A 26,221-nucleotide genomic window follows, 5' to 3' on the forward strand; every position below is an offset into this window, starting at 1 on the left:
ATCAGGCAGCACTACCTGCCAACAAGGCAGCCTGAGCCTTGGATTCAAATCACCTGATTTACAAGCCAAGATTTAGACCTATGGAAAATGGAGGCTTTGATAAGTTATTTGCATCGTTTTCAAGTCTATCCCAACAGATGTCAGGCCACACCAGCCAATCTGTAGTTTCATATAAAGTTGACCTGGTTCCAGTACTGTAAGTGAAGGCCCGTGTCTGTTAATGATTATTTCTCTGACTGGGCCAGCCAGTTGTCGTTCAAGGTGTTTACTTCAGACATGATCCTTCGCTTTTGTTCAACCACACCTTGATGAATAGTCTGGCTGACACCAGCTCTTACTCTTCACTGTGTAGTCATGTGGGTCGTGTCCGCCAGGCTGGTGCCCCTCCCATAACCCTCTGCAAAGTAATTACCTTAAATAGCCTTCAGTCTTTACATTCAGATTGCCCAACCCTGATTCACGTGCTTGCGTTTGTGTTTTGTATTTCCATTTGTTCAGTCAGTCGATGCGTGTCTGTAACCTTAACTTCATGTTAGATGCTTAGGAGATTTAAGGTTAAACAAGGGAGGTAGTGTTCACCTAAACAATGCAGGAACTTTCTAGAAACATATGTAAGCAGACAGGATGTAAGCATCTATGATAAGGTTTACAGTTCATGTACGCATAATCTTCTTATGACACATTTCACATTTCATACTTTCTGGCTAGTGACTACAGTACTCAACACTAATACTACAGTACTCAACACTAATACTGCAGTACTCAACACCGTGAGAAGAGAAATAGTTGAGAATAAGTTGAGAATATTTTTTTTATCTATAACCTTGAACGAGTCCAGTAAGCCTGCCATTTGCTGTCATATCTTGCAAGTGTGTGTGACGATAGGGTCAAATGGGGTTGAAAGTGTATGTGCATGTTGATACTGTAAGCATCATAAAACTATTAGACATAATGGCAGATATCTATTTGTATTATTTCTTATTGACAAAATCAATAGTGTTGGTACCGTCATAAAAAAAAAAAAATGTTCTTAACTGCCTGGTGAAATAAACGTGTTTCTTATTTGTACATAAGAAAATTGGGCTGAGAATTCCTCAGCCCAATTTTCTAAAGTAATAATTAATATGCAGTACATGGTGTCCCTCTCAACAAACATGTTTTTTTATAGGGGGCTCAAGGAGGTATTTACGCAATAAGGCCCGGGGGGTGTGGTATATTGCCAATATACCACAGCAAAGGGCTGTTCATATGCACGACCCATCGCAGATTGCTGAATATACAGCCTTTAGCTGTTGTATATTGGCCATATACCACAAACCCCTGAGGTGCCTTATTGCTATTATAAACTGGTTACCAATGTAATTAGAGAAGTAAAAATAACTATTTTGTCTAACCCGTGGTGTACCGTCTGATTTACCACGGCTCTCAGCCAATCAGCATTCAGGGCTCGAATCACCCAATTTATAATTCCTTTTAACCTAATCCTGAAGGAATGGTTAAATAAAGTGAGAAAGCATGCCGGAGTCACAGAGTAGAGCAGAGGGAGGGTAACATGCGCCAGTTTGGCTGTCTGCACCTTTAGCGTTCTCAGTTAGAATACTCCGTAGACTCTCAGATACACTTTTATTTTCTACCTTTTATTTAACGAGACAGTTCAGAACAAAGTCCTTGCATCTGAGCACAACAGACCTTAGCTAGCTGCTTTCATACTTGAACATAACACACAACTCTGTACAGTAAGGACATCAAACCCCCAGGACCACCAGAGAAGATCATCTTTCTGATGTACCTCCAGATGATGCTCCGGGATGTGATCTACTTTATCCTGCGTGGATCCGTGCGGATCGTCTTCCGGCCGCTCACTATACCCATCGACGGCTGAGCTTGTCCTCATCACAGGGTCAGGGGGCGCATTGGGACGTGTCTTCGCCCTGGAGTTCACCAAACACGGGGCAGAGGTGGTGCTATGGGACGTCGACGCTAACGACAACGAGGAGACTGTCAGGTTAGTGAGGGAGGCGGGGGGCAAGGCGCAGCCCTACAGGGTGGACGTGACCAACCGGGTGGAGGTGTACCGCACGGCGGACGAGGTGTGGACGGACCTGGGCCGTAATGTCACCATGCTGGTGAACAACGCCGGGGTGGTTGCCAGAGAACGGCTGATGGACTGTCAGGATTAGCTGGTGGAGAGGACCATGAAGGTCAACTGTCACGCCCTCTTCTGGGTAAGACTGCTGCTGCTACCGTTGTTACTCTGTGGGCCAGATAACACTTTATAGAACGGGGCCTTGGGACTCTTATCAGCTGGTTTAGGGAGAGGGTGGCATGCGGCTATCATCCAACTGTAGTCTCAGAACCCAGAACCAAATCTGGTGTTTGCTGGCCAGCTACTCAGTTTGACATTTGACATACTGTACATCGTAACACACTGTAGGGATGATGAAAGTTAAATTCTGTCTATATAGTACCATATTGTTCTGTTATCAGTCAGGCTTTAGGATGTGGGCTTGAGGTTTCCATGATTGAATGTTATTGATGATAATCAGACAGATTATTGGAATCTATAAATATACAAGCTCCCATCACCAGCAAATAGCATCATTTTGCACAAGTTTGATATGCAATGTCAAGTTAGTTATAGGTTAGTAATAGTAATAGGTTTTATGTACAAATGTTTCTCAGAGCAGGATCCTACAGACTGCATTTACACAGGCAACCCAATTCTGATATTTTTCCACTAATTGGTCTTTTGACCAATCAGATATTTCAGATATTTTTCCACTAATTGGGAAAATGTCCGAATTGGGCTGCCTGTGCAAATGCAGCCATTGTGTTACAAGGGCTATATGGGTAACATGAAGAAGACAAACCTACTGGTATGTGAAAACAGACTATAACTCTGAAAATATGAAGGGTTTAGGTTTACTCTTAAATCTTTGCATTGCGAAAGAGACATTTCAAGCCGTGTTATCCCTGTGTGCGTCCGTTTTATCCCTCCCTATACCTCAGCTATACACGTATACAGTGCAGTTTATTGTTCTTAATGCGCCACATGACACATGTGAAATGTACAACTTTAATAAGTTCTTATCCCCTTAGCTGAGCGACAACACCCCATACAGTGACCCTATTAATGTGACACACACACACAGCCAATTAAATGGCTAGGGGATTCCCTCCCTGATCCTCTTACAGTGGGGAACAGTAAGCCTGCTTCACATTAAGCAACTTTTTTAAGAAGCTTAGCGAGGCAGAACTCCAATCAGAACTGCAGTACAATAATACTGCCTCATTTTGCTCATTCAAAATGTTCATGGACTATTTCGATATTAATCTCATTATTGCGACTCCCGATAGTCAGTAATTGTGTTCATCGAATAACAGTCTCTTTGTTTGTGTGTGTGTGTTCGTCCATCTGGTTGTGTCCCTGCATGCCTGCGTGTGTTTGTCTCTCTGTGTGTTCTTGCGTGCCTGTGTGTGCCTGCCTGTCTGTGTGTGTACAAGCAGTGGCGGTTCTAGACCATTTCAACTGGGGGCCAGTTGTACTGTTAGAGGGGCCAGTTACATTAGACGTTATTGTTGTCATATTGTTTTCTTCACTGCATTGCAGGCATAGCAGGCAAAATACCATGTTGTTTTTTCTGTCTAATAACGTATGTGAAAAAAAAAATAAAAAATAACGATAGCAAAAATGTGTTATGTGAAAATGATTTCATACCCCACATTTAGGGGGGCCACAAGGGGGCCCAAAATTGTTGTCACAGGGGCACTGCCCCCCCCCCCCCCCCCCCCCCCCAGAACCGCTAGTGTGTACATGTCTGTCCATGTTTGTCCTTGCGTGCATGTGTTTGGACCTGCCTATATGTGTGTGTCACAGATGACAAAGGCCTTCATTCCCCAGATGAAAGAGCAGAACCATGGACACATCATCACTGTCGCAAGCGTCCCGGGTCTCTTCAGCACTATCTGTGTGGAGGTGAACCAGGGAGGACACATCACCTAAGAGAGAATATTATTACCATAAATATTATTTACCTAAGAATGGTATTACTACAGTTAGTACGGTGTAGTGACATATTGTAGGTAAAAGGGTAGCCTATGGTAAAGTGTAGAGTATCTTAGCCTCTGTAACGTAGCCTACTGTGATGTTCTAAATGTGTTCTGGACCCCATATTCACACAGCATCTCAGAGTCGAGTCCCTGATATGCAACTTTTTAGATCATACTGAACAAGATTACATGGACAGGATGGACCTGATCCTAGATCAGCACTCTTCCTCTGAGACTTAATGAACATGGGCCCTGACATCTCAGTGGTGTTTCTGTTCTAACCAGGATTATTGCGCCAGTAAGTTTGCGGCGGTGGGCTTCCACGAGTCCCTGGCCCACAAGTTGCTGACTGAGGAATTTGATGGAGTCAAGACCACTCTTGTGTGTCCCCATATTGTAGACACCGAAAGATCCGGTGAGAGAAAGTATGGGCTGGAGAAAGGGTGGCACTAAAGAGGGAATAAGGGCTACTTTGTTCTGGGTTAATCAGACTGACATTGCAGGTGTAAGCCTACTTCATACAATAGTACACAGTAGTGGTTCATCATTTGACACTGAACATAGGCTTACTACAGTATGTTTCAGAATGTTGTAGTTGTACATTTAACAATGTGATGCTGTAAAACTCTAAGCTCTCTGCTACATCCCTCAGGGATGAGGTAGTACTGTTCCTGGCACCGCTGGAGCCTGAGTACTGTGTGGAGCAGGCCATGAACGCCATCCTGATCGACCAGCCCCTGGTCTGCATCCCACGCCTCACCTACCTGCCTGTCATCTCCCGAGTGTGAGTACACATATTGATTGAATAAACTTTATTGATCACCCACTCACTTCGACAGCTCCTTGGAGCGGTGCAGTGTCTCGACATCTGTCTCTCCACAACCTCTTCTGGGCCAGGTCGTAATTCAGTTGGTCGGACCATTGATTGATCCCCAGAGCCGAAAGCTGATTTTTCACCAGCAGCACGCTCAGGTGCTCTGATGAAGGCATAACTGCCGAAACACGTTAGCCTGCCAGCCCCAAAATACAAAGCTGAAATGAGGTGACGTGTTTTTCTTTTTTGATTTTGGAGTGCCACCATTTCAGTGTTTTTTCATTTGAGATTTCATTTGAAGTTTTTGTCATATAAGGCAGAGCTAATAAAGCTAATAAAGCGAGAGTGCGCTCATGTTACCAACTTCACATCAAACGTAGTGTGGCATGATACTGCACACTTCCTCTTCCTGCACTGTTGCCATGGTGACCTATCGGTTCATGGGGTCAGACAAATGCATGTACCCCTTCATTAAGAGCAAGAAGAACAAGCTGACCAATGGAGGACCTACCCTGATTGCCGCTAACTAACTCTCCCTTTCAATTCAGTCTCTACAGATGAAATCTAAGGGCCAGTTTCACACACATATTAAGCCTAGTCCTGGACTAAAATTCTCCATTAAGCATGTTTTTTTAATTCCAGGAAGAAGCTTAAACTGTGTCCGGGGAACAAACCTTGAGTGGATATAGACAAATACTTAATGGGATAACAACTATATAATGGGGAAATAAAATGGCCACACTTTCTTCTCCCAAACTATTCAGCCGACCCTAACTGTAATACTGTGACAGTTGGCCTTCCTGTGAGTATGGCCCAACATAAGGTCAGTCTGCTTTTGTAACACTTAGTTATTCCCAGGTGGTTTAAGGGCATCGCCAACCATTCCCCTTGACTGGTTTAAAAGCAGGCTGGCGCCATCGGTCCTGTTCAGCTCGCTTTAAGCAACCCCGGAGGACAATGTGAAAAGAAAACATCTGAGCCAGCACAGTATGTCTTGAGTCTGCACAATAGTGTGAAAAGGTTATATGTGTGACACCTGTGGTTGGTGGTCCTCTGATTGCATGTGATGGAATGGAAGTAATGGTCATTGGCCAGCAATGAAGTCTTGCAGGACAGGGTGGTTGTACCATGTGTTTGACAGGTCAATAATAATAAGTCAGCCGTTTGTTTGGCTTAAACATCCACTGCTGTCACAGTAAAAATACTGAGTGACTGGGTTTGTTTTTCCGTCACTGACATCACAGCCCTATTGGGCTAGACATGCTTTACCAGAAACACACACGTCTGTCGAGAGAGTACAACAAACAAAAGTATGTACCTTCCTCTATCCTCATACCATTTTCTCTTGGAACACATGTGCACAAGATGAACCAAAAAAAATACAAAATAAAAACGGATGGTTTTGTGCTTTACAGCACACAAGTTTTACTTACATTCCATGGGGAGCAGAGAGGTGGTTTGACACCGAGGGGGGGGGGGGGGGGGGGATCAACACAGACTTATACTGCCCCGCCATCTTTCAGTGGGGATAGACAACATCACACGCACAAACGCTACAATTAGTCTCAAAACCTTCCCAGTCCTACATGGTAATGTAAATAAGCACTGTTCACTTGTGGTGGTTGTTGTTATAAAGCACTCTAGGAAAATCAACAGTGGTTTGCTAGCTGCATCCTATCCTTCTATGGGGTAACATACTTCACAAGTAAACACTATTGTAACAACTATTGTAGACCTGGGTTCAAAAGCCATTTGAAATCATTACAAATACTTTAGCTGGGATTGATTGAGCTTGCCTGGCACAATGGAACCAATGGAATAGTGGCAAAACTGCAAACCAGTCCATCTGGCACGCCAGTCAGACTAAAGCAAACGCTGAAAATATTTGAAATATTTCAAAAATGTTTTTGAAGCCATGTTTGTGAACAACCCGCCAAGAATTCCAGGCCCCGGGTTAAAGAACAATAAAACATTTAAAAATGAGAGAAAGAAAGTTGTTAACATTAAAGGGGAAAAAAAGAGAGAAAACGCTTCTACTCAAAAACAAAGCTTCTTTTCACAGTTAACATTATCCCATTCCATCTCAACAGAGCGGACTGCCATTATATCGGATACGATGCAGCTACATTTTTCTACTAAGCAACAAAACAAAATCATAAATGTGTACAATTAAACAACATTAAGAAGGAGGAAATTAAATTAAAACAATTTCTTCTATTAATCTTGTTTAACTGTTAACATTTCAGAACATTTAATATAAACACTAGTGATGCTTTAGAGCCTACAGTTGCCCTGAGCTTCCTGTAGAATTCTAAAACAGCCTATCACAACACAGTGTCAGAGTTTTCTTTTAGTGCTTCTTGCAAACAACCAATGGTGTGCGTCTGTCTACACAGTGCCATCCAGAGTCTGTTGTCCCAAGTTGCTTGAGTTAGCCTGTTTGAGGATGAGAGAGTCGCAGCCGTCCATGTCCTGTTTGCCACACCTACAGAAGCAACACAAGAAAGATCAGCATTACCAAGTCATACAGACCAAATTCTCCGGTTGGAGGGAAACAAGGATTTCTGAAAAACTTTTTAAAGGTTTCCAGATTTGCAACCCTATGAATTTTTTTTATTATTCAACCGTAATAGTGTTCTCGTACTGGTCCACATCTGACCCATCAGACGCGTGTTCTTACCCAGAGGTTGGTCCGCTCCCTGTCCTGTCATTGGTCTGCTGCTGGTGCTGCTGCTGGTCCAGCTCTGACAGTAATTTCAGGATACTCAAGGCCGCCTGTGGACCCGGATTGGAACATTAGATATAGCCTATATCATAATTTCCCTAGTGCTTGTGCCAATATATATCTGATTTAAAGCATCCGGGTCGTGTTCAGAGGGTACAAGTGAAAAAGGGAAGTATATTCTGAACATGTCCAATATGACCCCCCCAATCTATGAAAATGTTTAGCTACGGTGTGTCCTAATGGACAAGATTCTGGTCTAACCATCAGAGCATCTCACCATGTCGTGACAGGACTCCACGTCCTTGCCAATGCCATGGCTGATAAGAGGCGGCTGGGAGGAGCAGTTGATCAGCGATACAAATTCATTCTTGTTGTTTTTGGGGAAGTCTTTGTAATCCACCTGCAAAGATAAAAAGGGGTTTTAATACGAACACTCCAAAATACATTAATAAAAATTTGTGTCTGAGTGCGTTTGTCCGCACATGCTTGCACGCCTCTGCGTCTGTTTACCTGTAGACCTTGTACGTTGGCTAGGTAGCTGAGCTGTTCGGAGGGTCTGGTCAGGGGTCCGTGAGGTACTAGATGAGCCATACTGTTCTGACTCTTCAGGATGGTATCGGCGGTCAGGGAGGTACCACCGTACAGCAGCTCGTTGGCGATCATGGCCGTCAGGGTGGCCTTAATATAATAACATTAAAAAGGTGCGATAAGCAGAGATCTCTCCACCATTTCCTGCTTGCTAAAATTCTAATAGTATGCCTACTACTTTCAAAACAAGCAAGTGTAGAGAATCATTGTACCATCAAAACTGCTGTGAAATATATTTTAAATAACCAAAAACATTGTATTTTCAGCTGTTTGAAGCCAAAAGTAAAAGACGCAAAAACTAAACTTAACAGGACATAGAGAAAAAGAGAACATAGAACAGATCTATTGCTTTTTACACTTGCTGTTAATAAGAATGACAGATCTATAACTAATTTATATGTGAATTTGGTCAGGTTGCCCAAAAAGTTATACTGCAGCTTTAACAATAATAATGTTTATTTGCATACTGCGTATCTTTATACCAAGACACGTTTACATAAAACAGAATATCAAAGGACTAAAAATATATATACAAAGGAAACCGAACTAAAATAACATCAAGGATAACGTCGATAACTAAAACGCACACTAGACACTGACACACACACCTTGGCAGGGTTGGTCCGGGGGCCGTAACCCTTGTTCTGGTGCCCCAGACTGGGGCTGGCCCCTATAGCCTGGGCCACCTCTGCCACCATGGGCAGGATGCCTGCTGGGAGCTGCTGGTGGCTGAGGTAGGGCTGGCGGTAGTTCTCTGCCTTGGAGCCTGAGAGATAGGGGGCGACAGAGAGACAGACATGTAAAACACTGGGAAGGAGAATGGAACACCCATGTAAAAGCTTCCCTGATTTAAAAAAAAATCCTAAATCTGTCGTCCCGCACAACACCAAGCCCGCTGGAAGAAGATTGTGAATGACCTATGCTCCATAAAGAGACAAAAGGGTTTAAGTCAAGTAAGTCAAATCCAAAAGCAAAGTCTACTACATAAATATGAGAACATATCAAAGCATGTGTAGTTCCAACCCTGCCCCTGAACAACTCACCCAGCGACTGGCTCTCTTCTACAGAGCCCGGCTCGAAGAAGGTCACTTTCCTCCCGTCTCCATTTTTCTTCTGCAGGACCTTGGGTTACATGATCAACAGAAAAAGCACACGTCAGTTGGCTGCTCAACGGTCATTCAAGTCAACACAAACTACTCTGCTGTGTACTGCTGGCTAGATGAGCACATGAGTAGGGTCTAACTAAACCAGTTGCCTGGCTGGTATGCCTCCGGTGGCTCTTGGGGACATACTGTACCTTTTCGTCCGTTTTGAGCGCAGGTTTGTGGGGCTGAGGCGGAGGCACTTTGAAACCTAGAAGCTCAAGCATCTTCTCTGCTGCGTTCCTCTTCGCTACCTTCTTACTGGGGCCTAAGCCCTCCGCACAATGGCCACACACAGTCACCTGATGACCACAAAACAGGTCAGAATGAAAATAAAAATTGGCCCCCAAGCCTAGATAGACATACGCAATATGGCGCTAAATTGCCCTCTGATAGGATGGGTGTCTTGTTTGCCATATTTGTTCACACCTGTCCAATCCCCTCAGACCTCCACAAGTGTTCTAGGCCTAGAGAATAGGCACTGTGGGGTTGATTTGGTCAAGAGCAGGCTAGGCTATTTGAGCCTCCTGTTTTACCTGCATGACGAACTCCCTGCGTCTAGGCAGCCCCCTCTCCGTCATCATGCTGTACTCTGGCTCCTTCTCTTTCTTAGCCTGCTGGATCTGAGCCAGCCTGCTGATGGGGTTCATGCCCTGCCCATACTCTGGACTGGTCTGCAGCTGGGGGGGGGGGGGGGGGGGATATTTCGCATTACACACAAGAACAAAGATTCCTTAAAAACAATTTTCCAACTCTACAAAAGCTTTCCTCATCACCCCTCCTTTCACTCCTGTTGCACGTCCCTTTAAAAATGAATATCTTAGAAGCACTTGTTCTTTTTTTTTTATGACGTACAGTACCTTTACTCACTGTTAGCTAGCAAATTTACCATCTGGGATAACAAAGATGCTTTACTGCTCTCTACACTCCCTGACCTAATCCCCCTGGTCCTTTCACCTTAATAATGGACTTGGTTTTCTTCTTAATGCGTGCTGGCTGAATCTTCTCCACGCTGGGGGACAGCTGGGGCAGTCTCCTCAGTTCCTCCAGCACGGCTGTAGCTGCCAGCTTCTTAGCGATCTTCTTACTCTTGCCCTCGCCCTCGCCACAGAACTCGCCCACCGCCACACACACCATGAAGCTCTTCATGTGAGGCGGGCCTGCCTCCTTCAGAACCTGTGGGTCGGAGGAGGAACGACGTTAAAGACAAAACAAATTAGAAATAGGCGTATCAATGGAAAGGTAGGTCATTGAGAGGACAAATGATTTGTTCAAACTGGACTTGATCAATCTAAATGACTTAAGCCAATGCAGGACTATAGCCTAACTACCTCAAAGTTGACAGGCATGTTCCTCTTCAGTGCGATCTCAAACACCTGGCTGATTTCTGATTTATTGAAGTTCTCTGTGTCTTCTCCATTCGTCTGAAATCAACAAAGTTTGTGTCAAAACATTTGTCTTACAGCGGAGTTGCTTTGTGTGGCATTATTGAGTCACATATGTGCCCTTCCTTCACGTTGTGAAGCAGACAGGTGTAGTGATCCATATAGCAGGTGTTGCCTTATGGGTAAAATACTGTACATTTTCCCAAAGTTCCACCCAACTTTTCCCAAAAATTCCTGTTGGAGGATTCACGAAATCAGAAGGGAATAAGCAAGGAAGGAATCCTAGAAATGGGACTCTTCCAACCAGGATTTCTGGAAAAACCCTGGAACTTTGGAAAAGTTACCAGAATATTCCAACCCTAGTGCTGACCCTAGGCCGCTCTGACCCCAGGCAGCTCTGACCCCAGGCCTCTCTGACCCCAGGCCGTTCTGACCCCAGGCCGCTCTGACCCCAGGCCGCTCTGACCCCAGGCCGCTCTGACCCCAGGCCGCTCTGACCCCAGGCAACTCTGACCCCAGGCAACTCTGACCCCAGGCAGCTCTGACCTCAGGCAGCTGCTGCAGCAGTATGGGCTCTTTCTGTAGAGTCTTCAGTGCCTTGGCAGCGGCGTCATGTTTGGCAAGCTGCCGCGTGCGCCCCTTCCCGTGAAACTGCTGGCCCCCGATGTTCAGCTCCATGTGGTACAACACCGGCCCCACCGGTGGAAACGGGTAGTAGTACCTGACCACACAGAGAAGACAGGATACGCTCAGGTATAGCTTTTACTGAGATGACACCCCCCACCCCAGAGTGGACATACTGTTGCATGGAGCGTTGGTAAGGCCCCGGGGCCCTGATGTTGTAGTTGAAGTTGGATGGTCTCATCCCAGGGTAGGGGTCTATGGGCTTGTACATAGGCTTCACCCCTAGCTTCATACAGAAGGCATTCAGCTCCACCGTGTGTGTCATGCAATCTACTGTGGTAGGACACACACACAGAAAAAACAGAAAACAAACATTACAGAACAATAGGGACCAAAACTTTAATACACCTGGTGATCAAACTCTTTTGAATGTAGACTACTTAACGCCACTGACTATCAATGTTTCCCCAATCATGACACTTTCATGATACAGCAACTGATGACCTGAGAGCCTCTCAGAAATAAGCACACACACAGGGCCAGGTGTGCTGGGTTCTTGCCTGTGTTGTTGCGGGGGTTGTTCCTCATGCTAGGTTTGGGCAGTGTTGTCTGGGCCAAGGCTGTGGCAGCTGCAGAGTGCTGGGCCTTCTTTATACTGGTCCCCTCTGCCTCCCAGTGCTGATCCCCCAGTGATAACCGCACTGAGAAGATCTGGGGGAGGAAGGAAAGAGACAGAACAGATAGAAGTAGAGAGAGGGATATATCTGTTATTGAAATTAACTAGTATTTAAGAGCAGGGAGGTAGACATTAAAAAGCACAGTGATTACTGATCTCCTAGGGTCATGTCCAGTAGGCAGAAAAAGGCCACAAATTACAAGGTACTATCTGAAATTAAACATGTCCAACAAGAAACATGTACTTTTGTTTTCAGTTGCAAAACCCTTTGCTACAGTGAGTGTAGCCTAATGAACATGACCCATGTTTGCTAGTGAGTGTCAGTGGTTGGGTTGTTGAGTTACCTTGGAATGAGCTGGTCCTTGCTCACAGAGCAGCTTATACTCAGGCTGGATCTTATTGAAACGGGCTAACTCATTCACCAGACACATGGGGGTCTTCTCTTTAGGGTTTGCCATGTTAGATACTAAAAACAAATTAACAAAATTAGATTGTCCATTGAGAGAGGCACAGAAAGAAAGCTTTGGAGCACACACACAATGCACGCACACCGACAGACCTGTGGAGATGGGGCTGAATGGAGTGGCTGAGCCCGAGGGCAGGGCTGAGCTCAGGAGCGGGTGACTGGCGCTCTCGGAGGGCAGGGGGCCCGAGGCACAGGGGATACTGTACCCTGGCTGGGGCTGAGACAGCTGCTGCATGGGGCTGGCAGCAGGGCTCGACATAAGATTACCCGGACACTGGAACTGGGACATACTGGCCAGTTGGGTTTGGTGGAGTCAGGCGGTAGGTTAAGTCGAGGTGGGAACTCTTCAGTACTGCAGCGATAGATGTTTAAGGTTTATTTGATTGAGGTAAATGACTGCAAAGCTCCGCCTGAAAAGAGGATAACAAAGACAATGGCTTAGACTTAGAGGGGTAGCTTGTTCCCTGCAATTTAAGGTTACAAGATGGTGCCACATTTGCATGACCACAACAACAAAAAACAGTCAGTGCCTTGCACAACTGGCCTTCAGCTGCCTTTGTAGATCCAGCACTGACAGCAACAACAATACAGATTCATTCATTTGTAACACCTAATAACAACCATACATGGAAATGTCATACGGGTGCTGTAATTTTGCATCATAAAACTAGAATGAATGGGCCGCAATAAATCCAATAAACCGTAAACTATTTAATCTGTTTCCCTGCAATACAATAACTAGTAACTTAGACATCATCTGGCTGTTGTGACAATCAACAATTCTCTACAGACAGTAGAACTTAATGCCCAACTTGCTGAGAGGACACGTTTATAAGAGAAAGTCGTTTGGATGATCTTTGTAAGGTGTGTTCTGCTAGCTACTTAGCTAGCCAGCCAACTAGCTGTCTGGCTATCCAGCTGAACTAGTTCATTTAATTTCATATACGAACCTTACATACTAACGTTAGATGTATTTTTTGTTTCTGCAAAACGTTGTCAAGTGTCATTGATTGATCCGGTCTTGCTAGACAAGTTATTGCAGTTGTGCCGTTTGTTTGCACGCTTGTCAAGTCCAAGTACCGGCGGTAGCTAGTTAGTTAGCCTAGCCAAAGTATCTGGCTAGCTAACAATCTAATTATCTGGTCGACGTCAACACATTTGACACTCATGTCACGTTTATTAGCATTTTAAATATTTTTCTAAAACATTCATTAGCTATATATTGCGCAATAAAAGGGTATGAATCCGGCATAAATCTGAAGCAATTCGCTTATCGAACTCCTGCAGGAATTGATGGATCATGGATGTCGAGTCAGGTAGCTCGAGACGCTAGCTAAGCAAACTAGCTAAAGTTAGCTAGTCAAGAGGCATCTAATAAAACCTCACCTCGTTATCTTTCTGTCCAGTTTTTGGTTACTCCATTGGATACGTTACTTTAGTGTTGTATTGGTTTGTTTTTGCTCCAACTGTGTAGGGTTTCCCGTGTGATTTTGGATCAAAATGTTGGTAGTGAAGTGGTGGGGGGAAAGGCATACAAGGCAAACACTAAAGAGAATGGCCCAATCTTAGCTGTCTCTTCCGGGAAATGACATCGTTCAGCTAAGAGGAAGTATGCTTGGAAAGTGGGCTACTTTGTAGCTAACGAATGAATGAATGATCATATAATATATTTCCTAGTAGACATTTGAGTGCATATCTTGCTACAGACGAGCACACACATAGCTCCAAAGGCTCTGGAACATTTAGTAAAGAAGACTACATGGTGTTGTAGACTGGTCTCAGATTAGATGTAACATGGTAAACATCAATCCGGGACTCTCAAATTAGTATGCCACATTACATAAAATAAAATGGAAGTAGGTTGTATTGATAGGTGGGGTGTATAAAGCGAACGTCTAGCAAACCGATAGGATGCGTCTTCGAATCCCATCATGGATAACGTTATCAACTTTGCAAACACTTTTTAGCAGTGGTGTAAAGTACTGAAGTAAAAATACTTCAAAGTACTACTTAAGTCGTTTTTTGTGTTATTTTTACTTTACTATTTATATTTGTGCCAACTTTTTCTTCACTACATAACTAAAGAAAATCATGTACTTTTTACTCCATACATTTTCAGTGACACCCAAAAGCACTGGTTACATTTTGACAGGAAAATGGTCCAATTCATGCACTTATCAAGACAACATCCCAGGACATCTCTGTCTCTGATCTTGCGGACTCACTAAAAACACATGCTTTGCTTGAAAATTATGTCTGAGTGTTGGAGTGTGCTCCTGGCTACCCTTGTCTGTAAATTATGCCTTGAATCGATTCTACCACGCCCAGAAATCTGCTCATTTTATTCTCTGTCCCCAATGCACTAGACAACCAGTTCTGATAGCCTTTAGCCGTACCCTTATCCTACTCCTCCTCTGTTCCTCTGGTGTTGTAGAGGTTAACCCAGGCCCTGTAGCCCCTAGTTCCACTTCTATTCCCCAGGCGCTATCATTTGTTAAATTCTGTAACCATAAAAGCCTTGGTTTAATGCATGTTAACATCAGAAGCCTCCCCCCTAAGTTTTTCCCCCCCGTTGCTTTAGCACACTCTGCCAACCCCAATGTCCTAGCCGTGTCTGAATCCTGGCTTAGGAAGGCCACCAAAAATTCTGAAATGTCCATCCCCAACTATATCATTTTCCGCCAAGATAGAACTGCCAAAGGGGGTGGAGTTGCAATCGACTGCAGAGACAGCCTGCAGAGTTCTGTCATGCTAGCCAGGTCTGTGCCCAAACAGTTCGAGCTTCTACTTTAAAAATCCACCTTTCCAGAAACAAGTCTCTCACTATTGCCGCTTGTTACATACCCCAGCTGCGCCCTGGACATCATATGTGAATTAATTGCCCCCCATTTATCTTCAGAGTTTGTACTGTGACCTAAACTGGGATATGCTTAACACCCCGACCATCCTACAATCTAAACTAGATGCCCTCAGGTACAATCCCAAATCCGTAAACTCGGGAAACCTCATGGATATCATCCTGACAAAAATGCCCTCTAAATACACCTCTGATCTCAGCGATCACTGCCTCATTGCCTGCGTCCGTAATGGGTCCGCGGTCAAACGACCACCTCTCATCACAGTCAAGCGCTCCCTAAAACACTTCAGCGAGCAGGCCTTTCTAATCGACCTGGCCCGGGTATCCTGGAAAGATATTGACCTCATTCCGCCAGTAAAGGATGGCTGGTTATTCTTTCAGAGTGCTTTCCTCACCATCTTAAATAAGCATGTCCCATTCAAAAATGCAACACTAACTCAAAAAAGTTCTGGGACACTGTAAAGTCCATGGAGAATAAGAACACCTCCTCCCAGCTGCCCACTGCACTGAAGATAGGAAATACTGTCACCACTGATAAATCCACTATAATTGAGAATTTCAATAAGCATTTTTCTACGGCTGGCCATGCTTTCCACCTGGCTACTCCTACCCTGGTCAACAGCACTGCACCCCCCACAGCAACTCGCCCAAGCTTTCCCCATTTCTCCTTCTCCCAAATCCAGTCAGCTGATGTTCTGAAAGAGCTGCAAAATCTGGACCCCTACAAATCAGCCGGGCTAGACAATCTGAACCCCTTCTTTCTAAAATGATCTGCTGAAATTGTTGCCACCCCTATTACAAGCCTGTTCAACCTCTCTTTCGTGTCGTCTGAGATTCCCAAAGATTGGAAAGCAGCTGCGGTCACCCCCCTCTTCAAAGGGGGGGACACTCTTGACCCAAACTGCTACAGACCTATATCTATCCTACCCTGCCTTTCTAAGGTCTTCGAAAGCCAAGTCAATAAATAGATTACCGACCATTTCGAATCTCACCATACCTTCTCTGCTATGCAATCTGGTTTCAGAGCTGGTCATGGGTGTACCTCAGCCACGCTCAAGGTCCTAAACGATATCTTAACCGCCATCGATAAGAAACATTACTGTGCAGCCGTATTCATTGATCTGGCCAAGGCTTTCGACTCTGTTAATCACCACATCCTCATCGGCAGACTCGACAGCCTTGGTTTCTCAAATGATTGCCTCGCCTGGTTCACCAACTACTTCTCTGATAGAGTTCAGTGTGTCAAATCTGAGGGTCTGCTGTCCGGACCTCTGGCAGTCTCTATGCGGGTGCCACAGGGTTCAATTCTTGGACCGACTCTCTTCTCTGTATACATCAATGATGTCGCTCTTGCTGCTGGTGAGTCTCTGATCCACCTCTACGCAGACGACACCATTCTGTATACTTCTGGCCCTTCTTTGGACACTGTATTAACCACCCTCCAGGCAAGCTTCAATGCCATACAACTCTCCTTCCGTGGCCTCCAATTGCTCTTAAATACAAGTAAAACTAAATGCATGCTCTTCAACCGATCGCTTCCTGCACCTACCCGCCTGTCCAACATCACTACTCTGGACGGCTCTGACTTAGAATACGAGGACAACTACAAATACCTAGGTGTCTGGTTAGACTGTAAACTCTCCTTCCAGACCCCCATCAAACATCTCCAATCCAAAGTTAAATTTAGAATTGGCTTCCTATTTTGCAACAAAGCATCCTTCACTCATGCTGCCTAACATACCCTTGTAAAACTGACCATCCTATCAATCCTCGACTTCGGCGATGTCATTTACAGAATAGCTTCCAACACCCTACTCAACAAATTGGATGCAGTCTATCACAGTGCAATCCGTTTTGTCACCAAAGCCCCATATACTACCCACCATTGCGACCTGTACGCTCTCGTTGACTGGCCCTCGCTTCATACTCGTCGCCAAACCCGCTGGCTCCATGTCATCTACAAGACCCTGCTAGGTAAAGTCCCCCCTTATCTCAGCTCGCTGGTCACCATAGCATCACCCACCTGTAGCACGCGCTCCAGCAGGTATAGCTCTCTGGTCACCCCCAAAACCAATTCTTTCTTTGGCCGCCTCTCCTTCCAGTTCTCTGCTGCCAATGACTGGAACGAACTACAAAAATCTCTGAAACTGGAAACACATCTCCCTCACTAGCTTTAAGCAGCAACTGTCAGAGCAGCTCACAGATTACTGCACCTGTACATAGCCCACCTATAATTTAGCCCAAACAACTACCTCTTTCCCTACTGTATTTATTTTATTTATTTTGCTCCTTTGCACCCCATTATTTTTATTTCTACTTTGCACATTCTTCCACTGCAAATCTACCATTCCAGTGTTTTACTTGCTATATTGTATTTACTTTGCCACAATGGCCTTTTTTTGCCTTTACCTCCCTTATCTCACCTCATTTGCTCACATCGTATATAGACTTGTTTATACTGTATTATTGACTGTATGTTTGTTTTACTCCATGTGTAACTCTGTGTCGTTGTATGTGTCGAACTGCTTTGCTTTATCTTGGCCAGGTCGCAATTGTAAATGAGAACTTGTTTTCAACTTGCCTACCTGGTTAAATTAAGGTGAAATAAACACAAAAAAAATAAAAATACATCCAGGAACAAATATAGCCCATGGTTCACTCCAGACCTGATTGCCCTTGACCAGCACAAAAACATCCTGTGGCGTTCTGCATTAGCATCGAGTAGCACCCATGATATGCAACTTTTCAGGGAAGTTGGGAACCAATATACACAGGCAGTTAGGAAAGCAAAGGCTAGCTTTTTCAAACAGAAATTTGAATCCTGAATATAACACATTAGATCTGATAAAAGATAATACAAAGAAATACAAAAAAAACACATTTTGGTTTGTTTTTTGTACCATATTTAAAATGTGAGAAAGACCATAATTTATTATTCCAGCCCAGGCCACTAGATGGCAGCAGGGGATGTGCAACGTTTTAGACTGATCCAATGAACCATTGCATGTCTGTTTTTGTATCAAGACTGCCCAAATGTGCCTAATTGGTTGATTAATACAATTTCAAGTTCATAACTGTTCACTCTCAAACAATAGCATGGTATTCTTTCACTGTAATAGCTACTGTATATTGGACAGTGCAGATAGATTAACAAGAATGTAATCTTTCTGCCAATATCAGATATGTCTATGTCCTGGGAAATTTTCTTGTTACTTACAACCTCACACTAATCACATTAGCCTACGTTAGCTCAACCGTCCAGCCGGGGGTGGGTGAGGCACCGATCCTGTAGAGGTTAACTACATTTAAAACCAAATACTTCAAATCAAATTTTATTTGTCACATGCGCCGAATACAACAGGTGTATTTCACCTTACAGTGAAATGCTTACTTACAAGCCCCTAACCAACAATGCAGTTAAGAAAAAAAAATATTTTTTAAAGTAAGAGATAAGAATAACAAATAATTAAGAGCAGCAGTAAATAACAATAGCGGGGCTATATACAGGGTGTACCGGTACATTGTGCTGGGGCACAGGCGTCTAGGTAATATGTACATGTAGGTAGAGTTATTAAAGTGACTATGGATAAATAATAAAATAAGAGAAGCAGCAGCAGCGTATAGGGGGGTCAATGCAAATAGTCTGGGTAGCCATTTGATTAGCTGTTCAGGAGTCTTATGGCTTGTGGGTAGAAGCTGTTTAGAAGCATCTTGGACCTAGACTTGGCACTCCGGTACCGCTTGCCGTGCTGTAGCAGAGAGAACAGTCTATGACTAGGGTGGCTGGAGTCTTTGACAATTTTTAGGGCCTTCCTCTGACACCACCTGGTATAGAGGTCCTGGATGGCAGGAAGCTTGGCCTCGGTGATGTACTGGGCCGTACGCACTACCCTCTTTAGTGCCTTGCGGTTGGAGGCCGAGCAGTTGCCATACCAGGCAGTGATGCAACCCGTCAGGATGCTCTCGATGGGGCAGCTGTAAAACATTTTGAGGATCTGAGGACCCATGCCAAGACTTTTCAGTGTTCTGAGGGGGAATAGGTTTTGTTATGCCCTCTTCACGACTGTTTTGGTGTGCTTGGACCATGTTAGTTTGTTGGTGATGTGGACGCTAAGGAACTTGAAGCTCTCAACCTGCTCCACTACAGCCCCGTCGATGAGAATGGAGGTGTTCAGTCCTCCTTTTCCTGTAGTCCACAATCATCTCCTTTGTCTTGATCACGTTGGAGGGAGAGGTTGTTGTCCTTGCACCACACGGTCAGGTCTCTGACCTCCTCCCTATTGGCTGTCTCATCATTGTTGGTGATCAGGCCTACCACTGTTGTGTCATCAGCAAACTTAATGATGGTGTTGGAGTCGTGCCTGGTCATGCAGTCATGAGTGAACAGGGCGTACAGGAGGGGACTGAGCATGCACCCAAGGGGCCCCGGTGTTGAGGATCAGCGTGACAGATGTGTTGTTACCTACCCTTACCACCTGGGGGCAGACCATCAGGCAGTCCATGATCTAGTTGCAGAGGGAGGTGTTTAATCTCAGGGTCCTAAGCTTATGATGAGCTTTGAGGGCACTATAGTGTTGAACGCTAAGCTGCTGTCAATGAATAGAATTTCTCACATAGGTGTTCCTTTTGTCCAGGTCTGAAAGGGCAGTGTTGAGTGCAATATATTGCATCATCTGTGGATCGGTTGGGGTGGTATGAAAATTAGAGTGGGTCTAGGGTTTCTGGGATAATGGTGTTTATGTGAGCTATGACCTGCCTTTCAAAGCATTACATGGCTACAGACGTGAGTGCTACATGTCGGTAGTTGTTTTGGCAGGTTATCTTAGTGTTCTTGGGCACTGGGAGTATGGTGGTCTGCTTGAAACATGGTGTTATAGACTCCGACAGGGAGAGATGAAAATGTCAGTTTAGACACTTGCCAGTTGGTCGGTGCATGCTCAAAGTACACGTCCTGGTAATCCGTCTGGCTCTGTGGCCTTTTGAATGTTGACCTGTTTAAAGGTCTTACTCACATCGGCTGTGGAGAGCGTGATCACACAGTCGTCCGGAACAGCTGAAGCTCTCATGCATGTTTCAGTGTTACATCATTGCAGAGAACACAATTCCACTGCTTCAGAGGCCAATGGCGAAGAGATTTACACCATTCCAGCCGACGCTTGGCATTGCAAATGGTGATTTTAGGCTTGTGTGTGGCTGCTCGGTCATGGAAACCCATTTCGTGAAGCTCCCGGCGAACAATTATTGTGCTGATGTTGCTTCCAGAGGCAGTTTGGAACTCGGTAGTGAGTGTTGCAACCGAGTTGTTGATGACTGGGGCAGCTCTAGCAGGGCAGCAATTTGACAAACTGACTTGTTGGAAAGGTAGCGCATTATGATGGTGCCACGTTGAAAGTCACTGAGCTCTTCAGTACAGGCCATTCTACTGTCAATGTTGTGCCTTGGATTTACGTACAGAATAATACGAAATGCTCTGAAAGCATGTTGCCATGTTGCAGACAGACAGAAATGAGTGGCCACAACTACAATATGCGATTCTCCATTAGTGATGGGTCATTTGCAAACTAATGGCTCTTTTAGGTGAACGTTGGGAACCGAATCGCATCGGCTAAAGAGACGTAGGTTTGGCTCGCTGATTTGCATATTGTTACTATTTTTGGAGATTCAAAACAACGGATTATCTGAAAATAAATTACAAAATTACTAATTTCCTTCTTTTGCAGGCGATCTAATAACTTGGCCAGGTAAACATTTATTTGAACGTAAGACGATGTGACATAATGGTCGTCTACTTTTTGGGCTTTACATTAGATTTTTTTAAATGTCATGGTGCTAGGTACATTTTTAAGCATTTTGAACAAAGAGGTGTTGGGAGTCAAATGATAAGTGTCTTATATGTGAATGGAGTCAAATGATAATGCTCATCACTAATCTCCTTGTGGGATATCTCTCATAATAAACATAATGGTGCATGGATTGATCAAACAAACAAATCAAACGAAACCACCATAATTGTCCTCAGCAAATTTATTTTGTCAGTGAATGACCATAAGCTGCAAAGAACTTTAACTTACATTGACAAATCTTCACAACCATGATACAAAAGAGAAAAATCACACACACAAACCTAAGATTATTATGCTCAAAAATATAAAATCCATGATTGATTCACTATAAAATATTGCTTCTCTATAACCATATTTTTCTTCCTGTGTCTGTCCATTCACGAGGACAGTGAGAGAGAGACAATAGCTGTGTTTGAGAGCATCAAAAACGTGATGTATCATGGGTAAATTGTGACCGAATGATGTACAAGTAATAATGACTCATTATTTACGATGCAAGGTCAATAGTAGATCAGTCAGTCAGCAGTCGCCTGCACTGTCAAACATTTCACATTTACATTTTAGTCATTTAGCAGATGCTCTTATCCAGAGCAACTTACAGTAGTGAGTGCATAATTGTACTTTTTCATACTGATCACCCGTGGGATTCGAACCCATAACCTTGGCGTTGCAAGCACCATACTCTACCAAAAGCCACACAGGACCCAAACAAGCCCAGTGGTTGCATAGCCGCGTGAAGTATGGGTGCGGAGGGTGCTGCAGCACCCCTGAGAAATCCCCCAAAATAAATCACAGCAAATATATATATATATTTTTTCTCTCCACAAAAGTAGTGTACTGGGCCTTTACTAGTCCTGTATTAGTGGACCACTTGCTGTCTGTTGCGTGGGAAAGATGTGGTTAGCTAATATGTTAAACACCTATCCAGGCATTGTGAGATCTGGCAGGTGTATGCAATGAAGTCAGCCAGGAACACGGCCAGTAGTTTGAGTTTTTTTTACATGTTGTACGCCTGCCGTATGTTCAGTGAGTCTCGAAGCATCAGGTCCCGCAGGCGCCACAGTGCATCTGCCATCGTCTTGTGGGCTCCCTTGCTCTTCAGCCAATGGGAAGGGAGCCTGCTCTCCTGGTCTTTGGACAGGTGGGCATCTCTCCGACGCGCTGTGGAAATGACAGACTTTACACATTTTGCTCAGAACACACACCCACAAACAGAAGTGTAGAAACTCAGCAATAAAGGACACCTAAGAGGACAGCTATTCAAGAGACCAATAATACATGGGAGTAGAGGGAGAAGGAAAGTGTTGCGCTCAATTCATTGGAGTTAATTCAGTATGCTGCAGTACAGGTGCATAGAGAAGAACAGCACATTTGTGATTAGAAATATACCTTTGAGAGATTGGTCCCACTTGCTGACTGTGTCGGTCTCTGCGTTCAAGCCCTCGATGTACTTGAGGTAGGCCTCAGAGTGAAGCACCCTCTGTGTCTTGGGCGGTGGAGCCACAAACATGGGAGTCATGGGCTGGAGGTGAGAGGGCTGGCCTAGCTGGCCTGGGTAGGGTGGAGGAGCCTGCTGCCCTGGGCTAAACATCCCAGGCTGAAGGGAGATACAGGAAAACATAATAAGAGCACTGCTTTTCCACTGCATTTGGGTACAATATACCGTGTATGGAACTAATGAGTGCAGTTGCTCATTGGTAGTTCTTAGTAATAAGTTAGGCTTTTACCTGTTGCATGTAGTAGTGGCCTCCGGGACTTCCTTGCATGCCATTCATACCAGGACCCATCATACCTATCACAAAAGCAATGAGTTTCCACACACAACAACATGCATTGTTAGTGTAGGATGTATAACATGGTGGATGTGCATAGAATGCATGCTGTAGAATAAATGTGTGCGCTTCTTTATTTCTAGTCATATAGCTCCACATGCATTACATGTTTGTTCATGTGTTAATTGAGCTGACCATGGATTCCGAGATATGCGAGCAGATGGAACAGAGTAATACTGTGCGAATGTGTAGAGGAGAGGTAAAGGACGGTGGAACCCCTGTAGAGAAGGTCGCTACCCACTAGTGCCTACAGAAAGTCTACAAACCCCCCTTGGATTTCTTCACATTTTATTGTGTTACAAAGTGGGATTAAAATGGATTTAAGTGTCATTTTTTGTCAATGATCTACACAAAATACTCAGTCAAAGTGAGATTTTTTTTTTAAATAAATAAAAAATAAAACACCTTGATTAGATAAGTGTTCACCCCACAAGTCAATACATGTTTGAAACACCTTTGGCAGCAATTACAGCTGTGAGTCTTCTTGGCTAAGTCTCATAAGAGTTTTGCACACTTGCAAATTATTAATTAAAAAATTATTCAAGCTCTGTCAAGGTGTTGGGGATCATGGCTAGACAGCCATTTTCAAGTCTTGCCACAGATTTTCAAGGAGAATTAGGTCAAAACTGTGACTTGGACACTCAGGAACATTCAGTGTTCTTGGTAAGCAACTCCAGTGAAAGCTTTGGCTTTGTGTTGTAGGTTACTGTCCAGCTGAAAGGTGAATTCCTCTCCCAGTGTCTGGTGTAAAGCAGACTGAAGCTGGTTTTCATTTAGGACTTTGCCTGTGCTTAGCTCCATCCAGTTTATTTTCACTCTGAAAAACTCCCCAAGCATACCAATACCATGATGTAGCCACCACCATGCTTGAAAATAAGGAAGCATTTACTTAGTGATGTGTTGTGGTTGCTTTGCACTTAGGCCAAAGTGTATTCCTTTATATCATTTTCTTATCACTTTGATATTATGGAGTATTAGGTGTCGATCGATGACAAAAAATTACAATTAATTTGTAGACTTTCGATAGGCACTGTAGCTCTGATGCAGAGCAATAGAATGTCCAGCTAACTTCTTTACTTTTCAAAGTGTTTTGTTCTGCAACCTGGACCTCGCCAACTCAGGTATATATTTTCCCATCTTGGAACAGACAGACAGAGACCAGGCTTGGCAGCCTGAATGGTCAGTGGGCCACCACAGCACAGCCTGTCTGTGGACCAGGTAAACCCCTCCAGCAGGAGAGACCAAGACATGACTGACTGGAAGCTACTGACTGACCAGGACAGGTGTGGCCTTGGCCTGGAGTGGAAGGTGGGTGGGGTCCTTACCCGGATAGGGCATGCCAGGGTGGTACCCAGGCATACCTGGCTGGAGGTGTTGGGGGGGCATCGGGCCCATATGGTGAGGTGGCATTGGGCCCATACCCAGCAAGCCCTCATGGGGGCCCTGCATGGGCATGCCGTAGGGGGGGCCGTAAGCTCCCATCATGCCTTAGGAGGAGGAGGCGGGGCCGGGAATGACAACAACAACGATACCCATGCATAAGTGACATGCAACTGACTATCCAAAAGACATGCACTACATATTAATGAATGATAAAATATTAAGTTAAACAAGCTAGTAAGTAAAACAAGAATGGATGTTACTGTAAAGAAGAGTTTAAAATAATACAAATACTATTTCTGGTCATGCAGTTGATTTGGATCATGCAAACTCTGATTCAATGTATTTGATGCAAAACAAAATATAAAACAGGGATGAAATACTAAATTAAAATTAGCAGCAACAGAGACAAAAACAATCAGCCTATAATGAGGATGCAGTTGAAAGCCACTGGACAATTTTGAATGGGCAATTTCTGGATAGGGGAGGAGGGTAAATAAATTAAGGTTGAATTGTTTTAGCAGTCCAGCTTCATTATTTCCCAGGTAGCTGCTAAGTCCCAAGCAATGGTGCCATCTCCCTGAATCCCAAATCTCCCCTAGCCACTACCCTTTAGGCACTGTAGATCTGGGTGCTTAGGGGCTAGTGGTTGATTTGGGATGTCGGTCTCTGTGAGGAAGGGGTTACCTGGACCAGGCATCATTCCCATGTGGCTAGGCGAAGGCACCACCCCCATCATGGACCCTACTGGGGTACCTGCTCTCGGGGATGCTTGCTGCTGGGCTGCCCTCTCCTTCTCCTGCCGCTCCACCACCCTGGCTGCCCGCTCTGGAACAAACAACAATACGCAGACTTGGATTCATTCACAACGCTAAAACTGAAGGGACATAACACTCCAAGTTTGTCAGATGCTTGGCTAGGGATATGGACTAGCGTATTTTGTTTTGTCGACATTTAGAAATAACGTGACATTTTTTTTTATCCAACATGTACTTTACTCGCATGAAAAGGTAGGATGGAAACCTGGTTATTGTCATCACCAATCTGATTGCAGATCTCAACCGGTGTATGAATCCCACTGGTGAAACAAAGTCTCCATAGAGATGTCTCAGTACTAGCATGCTTCCCTGGCCTTCCTACCTTCATACTCTACTTTCTTGGGAGCCTCCAGGTTCCTCCACTCTGTGCCCACCAGACGGCTGAGCTCCCCGAAGGAGAAATCAGGGTGGCGGGTCTTGATGACCGAACGCATCTCACTGCTGAATAGGATATAACCACTCATGTTGACCTTCCTCTTGGCTCCTTCCTTCTTAGAAACGCCCTTCGCCTTGGGAGTGGACTGTGAGAGAAACAGGGGGTAGACCAGTCAATGAACAGTAACACCCATGTTAATTAGTCACACCCCTGCATAAACCAAATTAGCATAATACATACACCCCATAACATCCATCTGTATAAAGCTAAAGATGTGGGTTTTTTTATTGCATGGGCTGCGTCTCAATCCACCGCATCTGTCAATGTTGGCCTTCCGTATCTGCGGTGAAAGGTGGCAGAGCTACAGAGGTGTTTGTTAGACTAGGAGACATCCTGAAAATCTTTCTCACGAAAACATCTGTAGTGTCCAAAAGATAGACAGAGATAGCTATATACAGTGCATTCGGAAAGTATTCAGACCCCTTGACATTTCCCACATTTTGTTACGTTACAGCCATAACAAAATTTATTAAAATGGTTATTTTCCCTCAATCTACACACAGTACCCCATGATGACAAAGCAAAAACAGGTTTTTATACATTTTTGCAAATGTATATATATTTAAAAAAAATACATTTACATAA

At 44.4% G+C, this 26,221-nt stretch overlaps 3 protein-coding genes across 8 annotated transcripts in view; 1 reads left to right on the top strand and 2 right to left on the bottom strand.

Moving 5' to 3' along the window:
* Nucleotides 1-1,826: 1,826 nt before the first annotated feature.
* On the top strand, nt 1,827-4,943 carry LOC109870809 (retinol dehydrogenase 10-B; the record flags this gene model as incomplete). The annotated part of the gene is given in 4 exon segments (XM_074933828.1): nt 1,827-2,225; nt 3,878-3,976; nt 4,336-4,462; nt 4,684-4,943. Coding segments are annotated over 4 exon segments (780 nt in total), but the record flags the coding sequence as incomplete, so codon positions are not given.
* Nucleotides 4,944-6,259: 1,316 nt separating this feature from the next.
* LOC109893396 (double-stranded RNA-binding protein Staufen homolog 1-like) lies at nt 6,260-14,067 on the bottom strand. Of its 3 annotated transcripts, none has more exons than XM_020486621.2 (16): nt 13,857-14,067; nt 12,564-12,880; nt 12,349-12,470; nt 11,889-12,039; nt 11,505-11,661; nt 11,251-11,425; nt 10,651-10,743; nt 10,277-10,495; nt 9,856-9,999; nt 9,475-9,621; nt 9,221-9,299; nt 8,786-8,943; nt 8,100-8,267; nt 7,867-7,989; nt 7,545-7,639; nt 6,260-7,349 (listed from the first exon to the last, which is right to left on the bottom strand). In XM_020486621.2, the coding sequence occupies exons 2-16, from the start codon at nt 12,757-12,759 to the stop codon at nt 7,253-7,255; spliced, it is 2,124 nt and encodes a 707-aa protein (XP_020342210.1). In that variant the 5' UTR covers nt 12,760-12,880; nt 13,857-14,067; the 3' UTR covers nt 6,260-7,252. The 3 variants fall into 3 exon arrangements, with proteins under 3 accessions (XP_020342210.1, XP_020342215.1, XP_031680905.1); XM_020486626.2 differs by having other exon boundaries at nt 11,505-11,658; nt 13,857-14,055; XM_031825045.1 differs by having other exon boundaries at nt 12,349-12,880; nt 13,857-14,031.
* A 7,266-nt stretch (nt 14,068-21,333) lies between these two features.
* The window catches only part of LOC109893375 (protein polybromo-1-like), a 35,402-nt gene continuing 30,514 nt past the window's right edge, over nt 21,334-26,221 (bottom strand). Inside the window, exons 26-31 of one of the 4 annotated variants that reach the window (XM_020486587.2) lie at nt 25,523-25,721; nt 25,070-25,210; nt 24,328-24,489; nt 22,898-22,962; nt 22,560-22,767; nt 21,334-22,331 (exon numbers count right to left, since the gene is read on the bottom strand). In XM_020486587.2, the coding sequence (XP_020342176.1) occupies nt 22,168-22,331; nt 22,560-22,767; nt 22,898-22,962; nt 24,328-24,489; nt 25,070-25,210; nt 25,523-25,721 (939 nt within the window). In that variant the 3' untranslated portion in view covers nt 21,334-22,167. The remainder of the gene's footprint in view (nt 22,332-22,559; nt 22,768-22,897; nt 22,963-24,327; nt 24,490-25,069; nt 25,211-25,522; nt 25,722-26,221) is intronic. The other 3 variants (XM_020486596.2, XM_020486602.2, XM_020486610.2) reach the window with 3 other exon arrangements.

This window comes from Oncorhynchus kisutch, linkage group LG1, assembly GCF_002021735.2.
Source record: "Oncorhynchus kisutch isolate 150728-3 linkage group LG1, Okis_V2, whole genome shotgun sequence".
NCBI classification, from domain to species: Eukaryota; Metazoa; Chordata; class Actinopteri; order Salmoniformes; family Salmonidae; genus Oncorhynchus; species Oncorhynchus kisutch.

What these genes read in the sequence shown, in the direction of transcription:
- LOC109893396 (XM_031825045.1), bottom strand. Translation starts at nt 12,759, where the DNA reads ATGTCCCAGTTCCAGTGTCCGGGTAATCTTATGTCGAGCCCTGCTGCC. An exon ending in CAACCCCCGCAACAACACAG is followed by an intron (nt 11,662 to 11,888) that starts GCAAGAACCCAG and finishes GTCCTACCACAG; the next exon opens with TAGATTGCATGACACACACG. An exon ending in TGGAGTCCTGTCACGACATG is followed by an intron (nt 7,640 to 7,866) that starts GTGAGATGCTCT and finishes CCGGGTCCACAG; the next exon opens with GCGGCCTTGAGTATCCTGAA.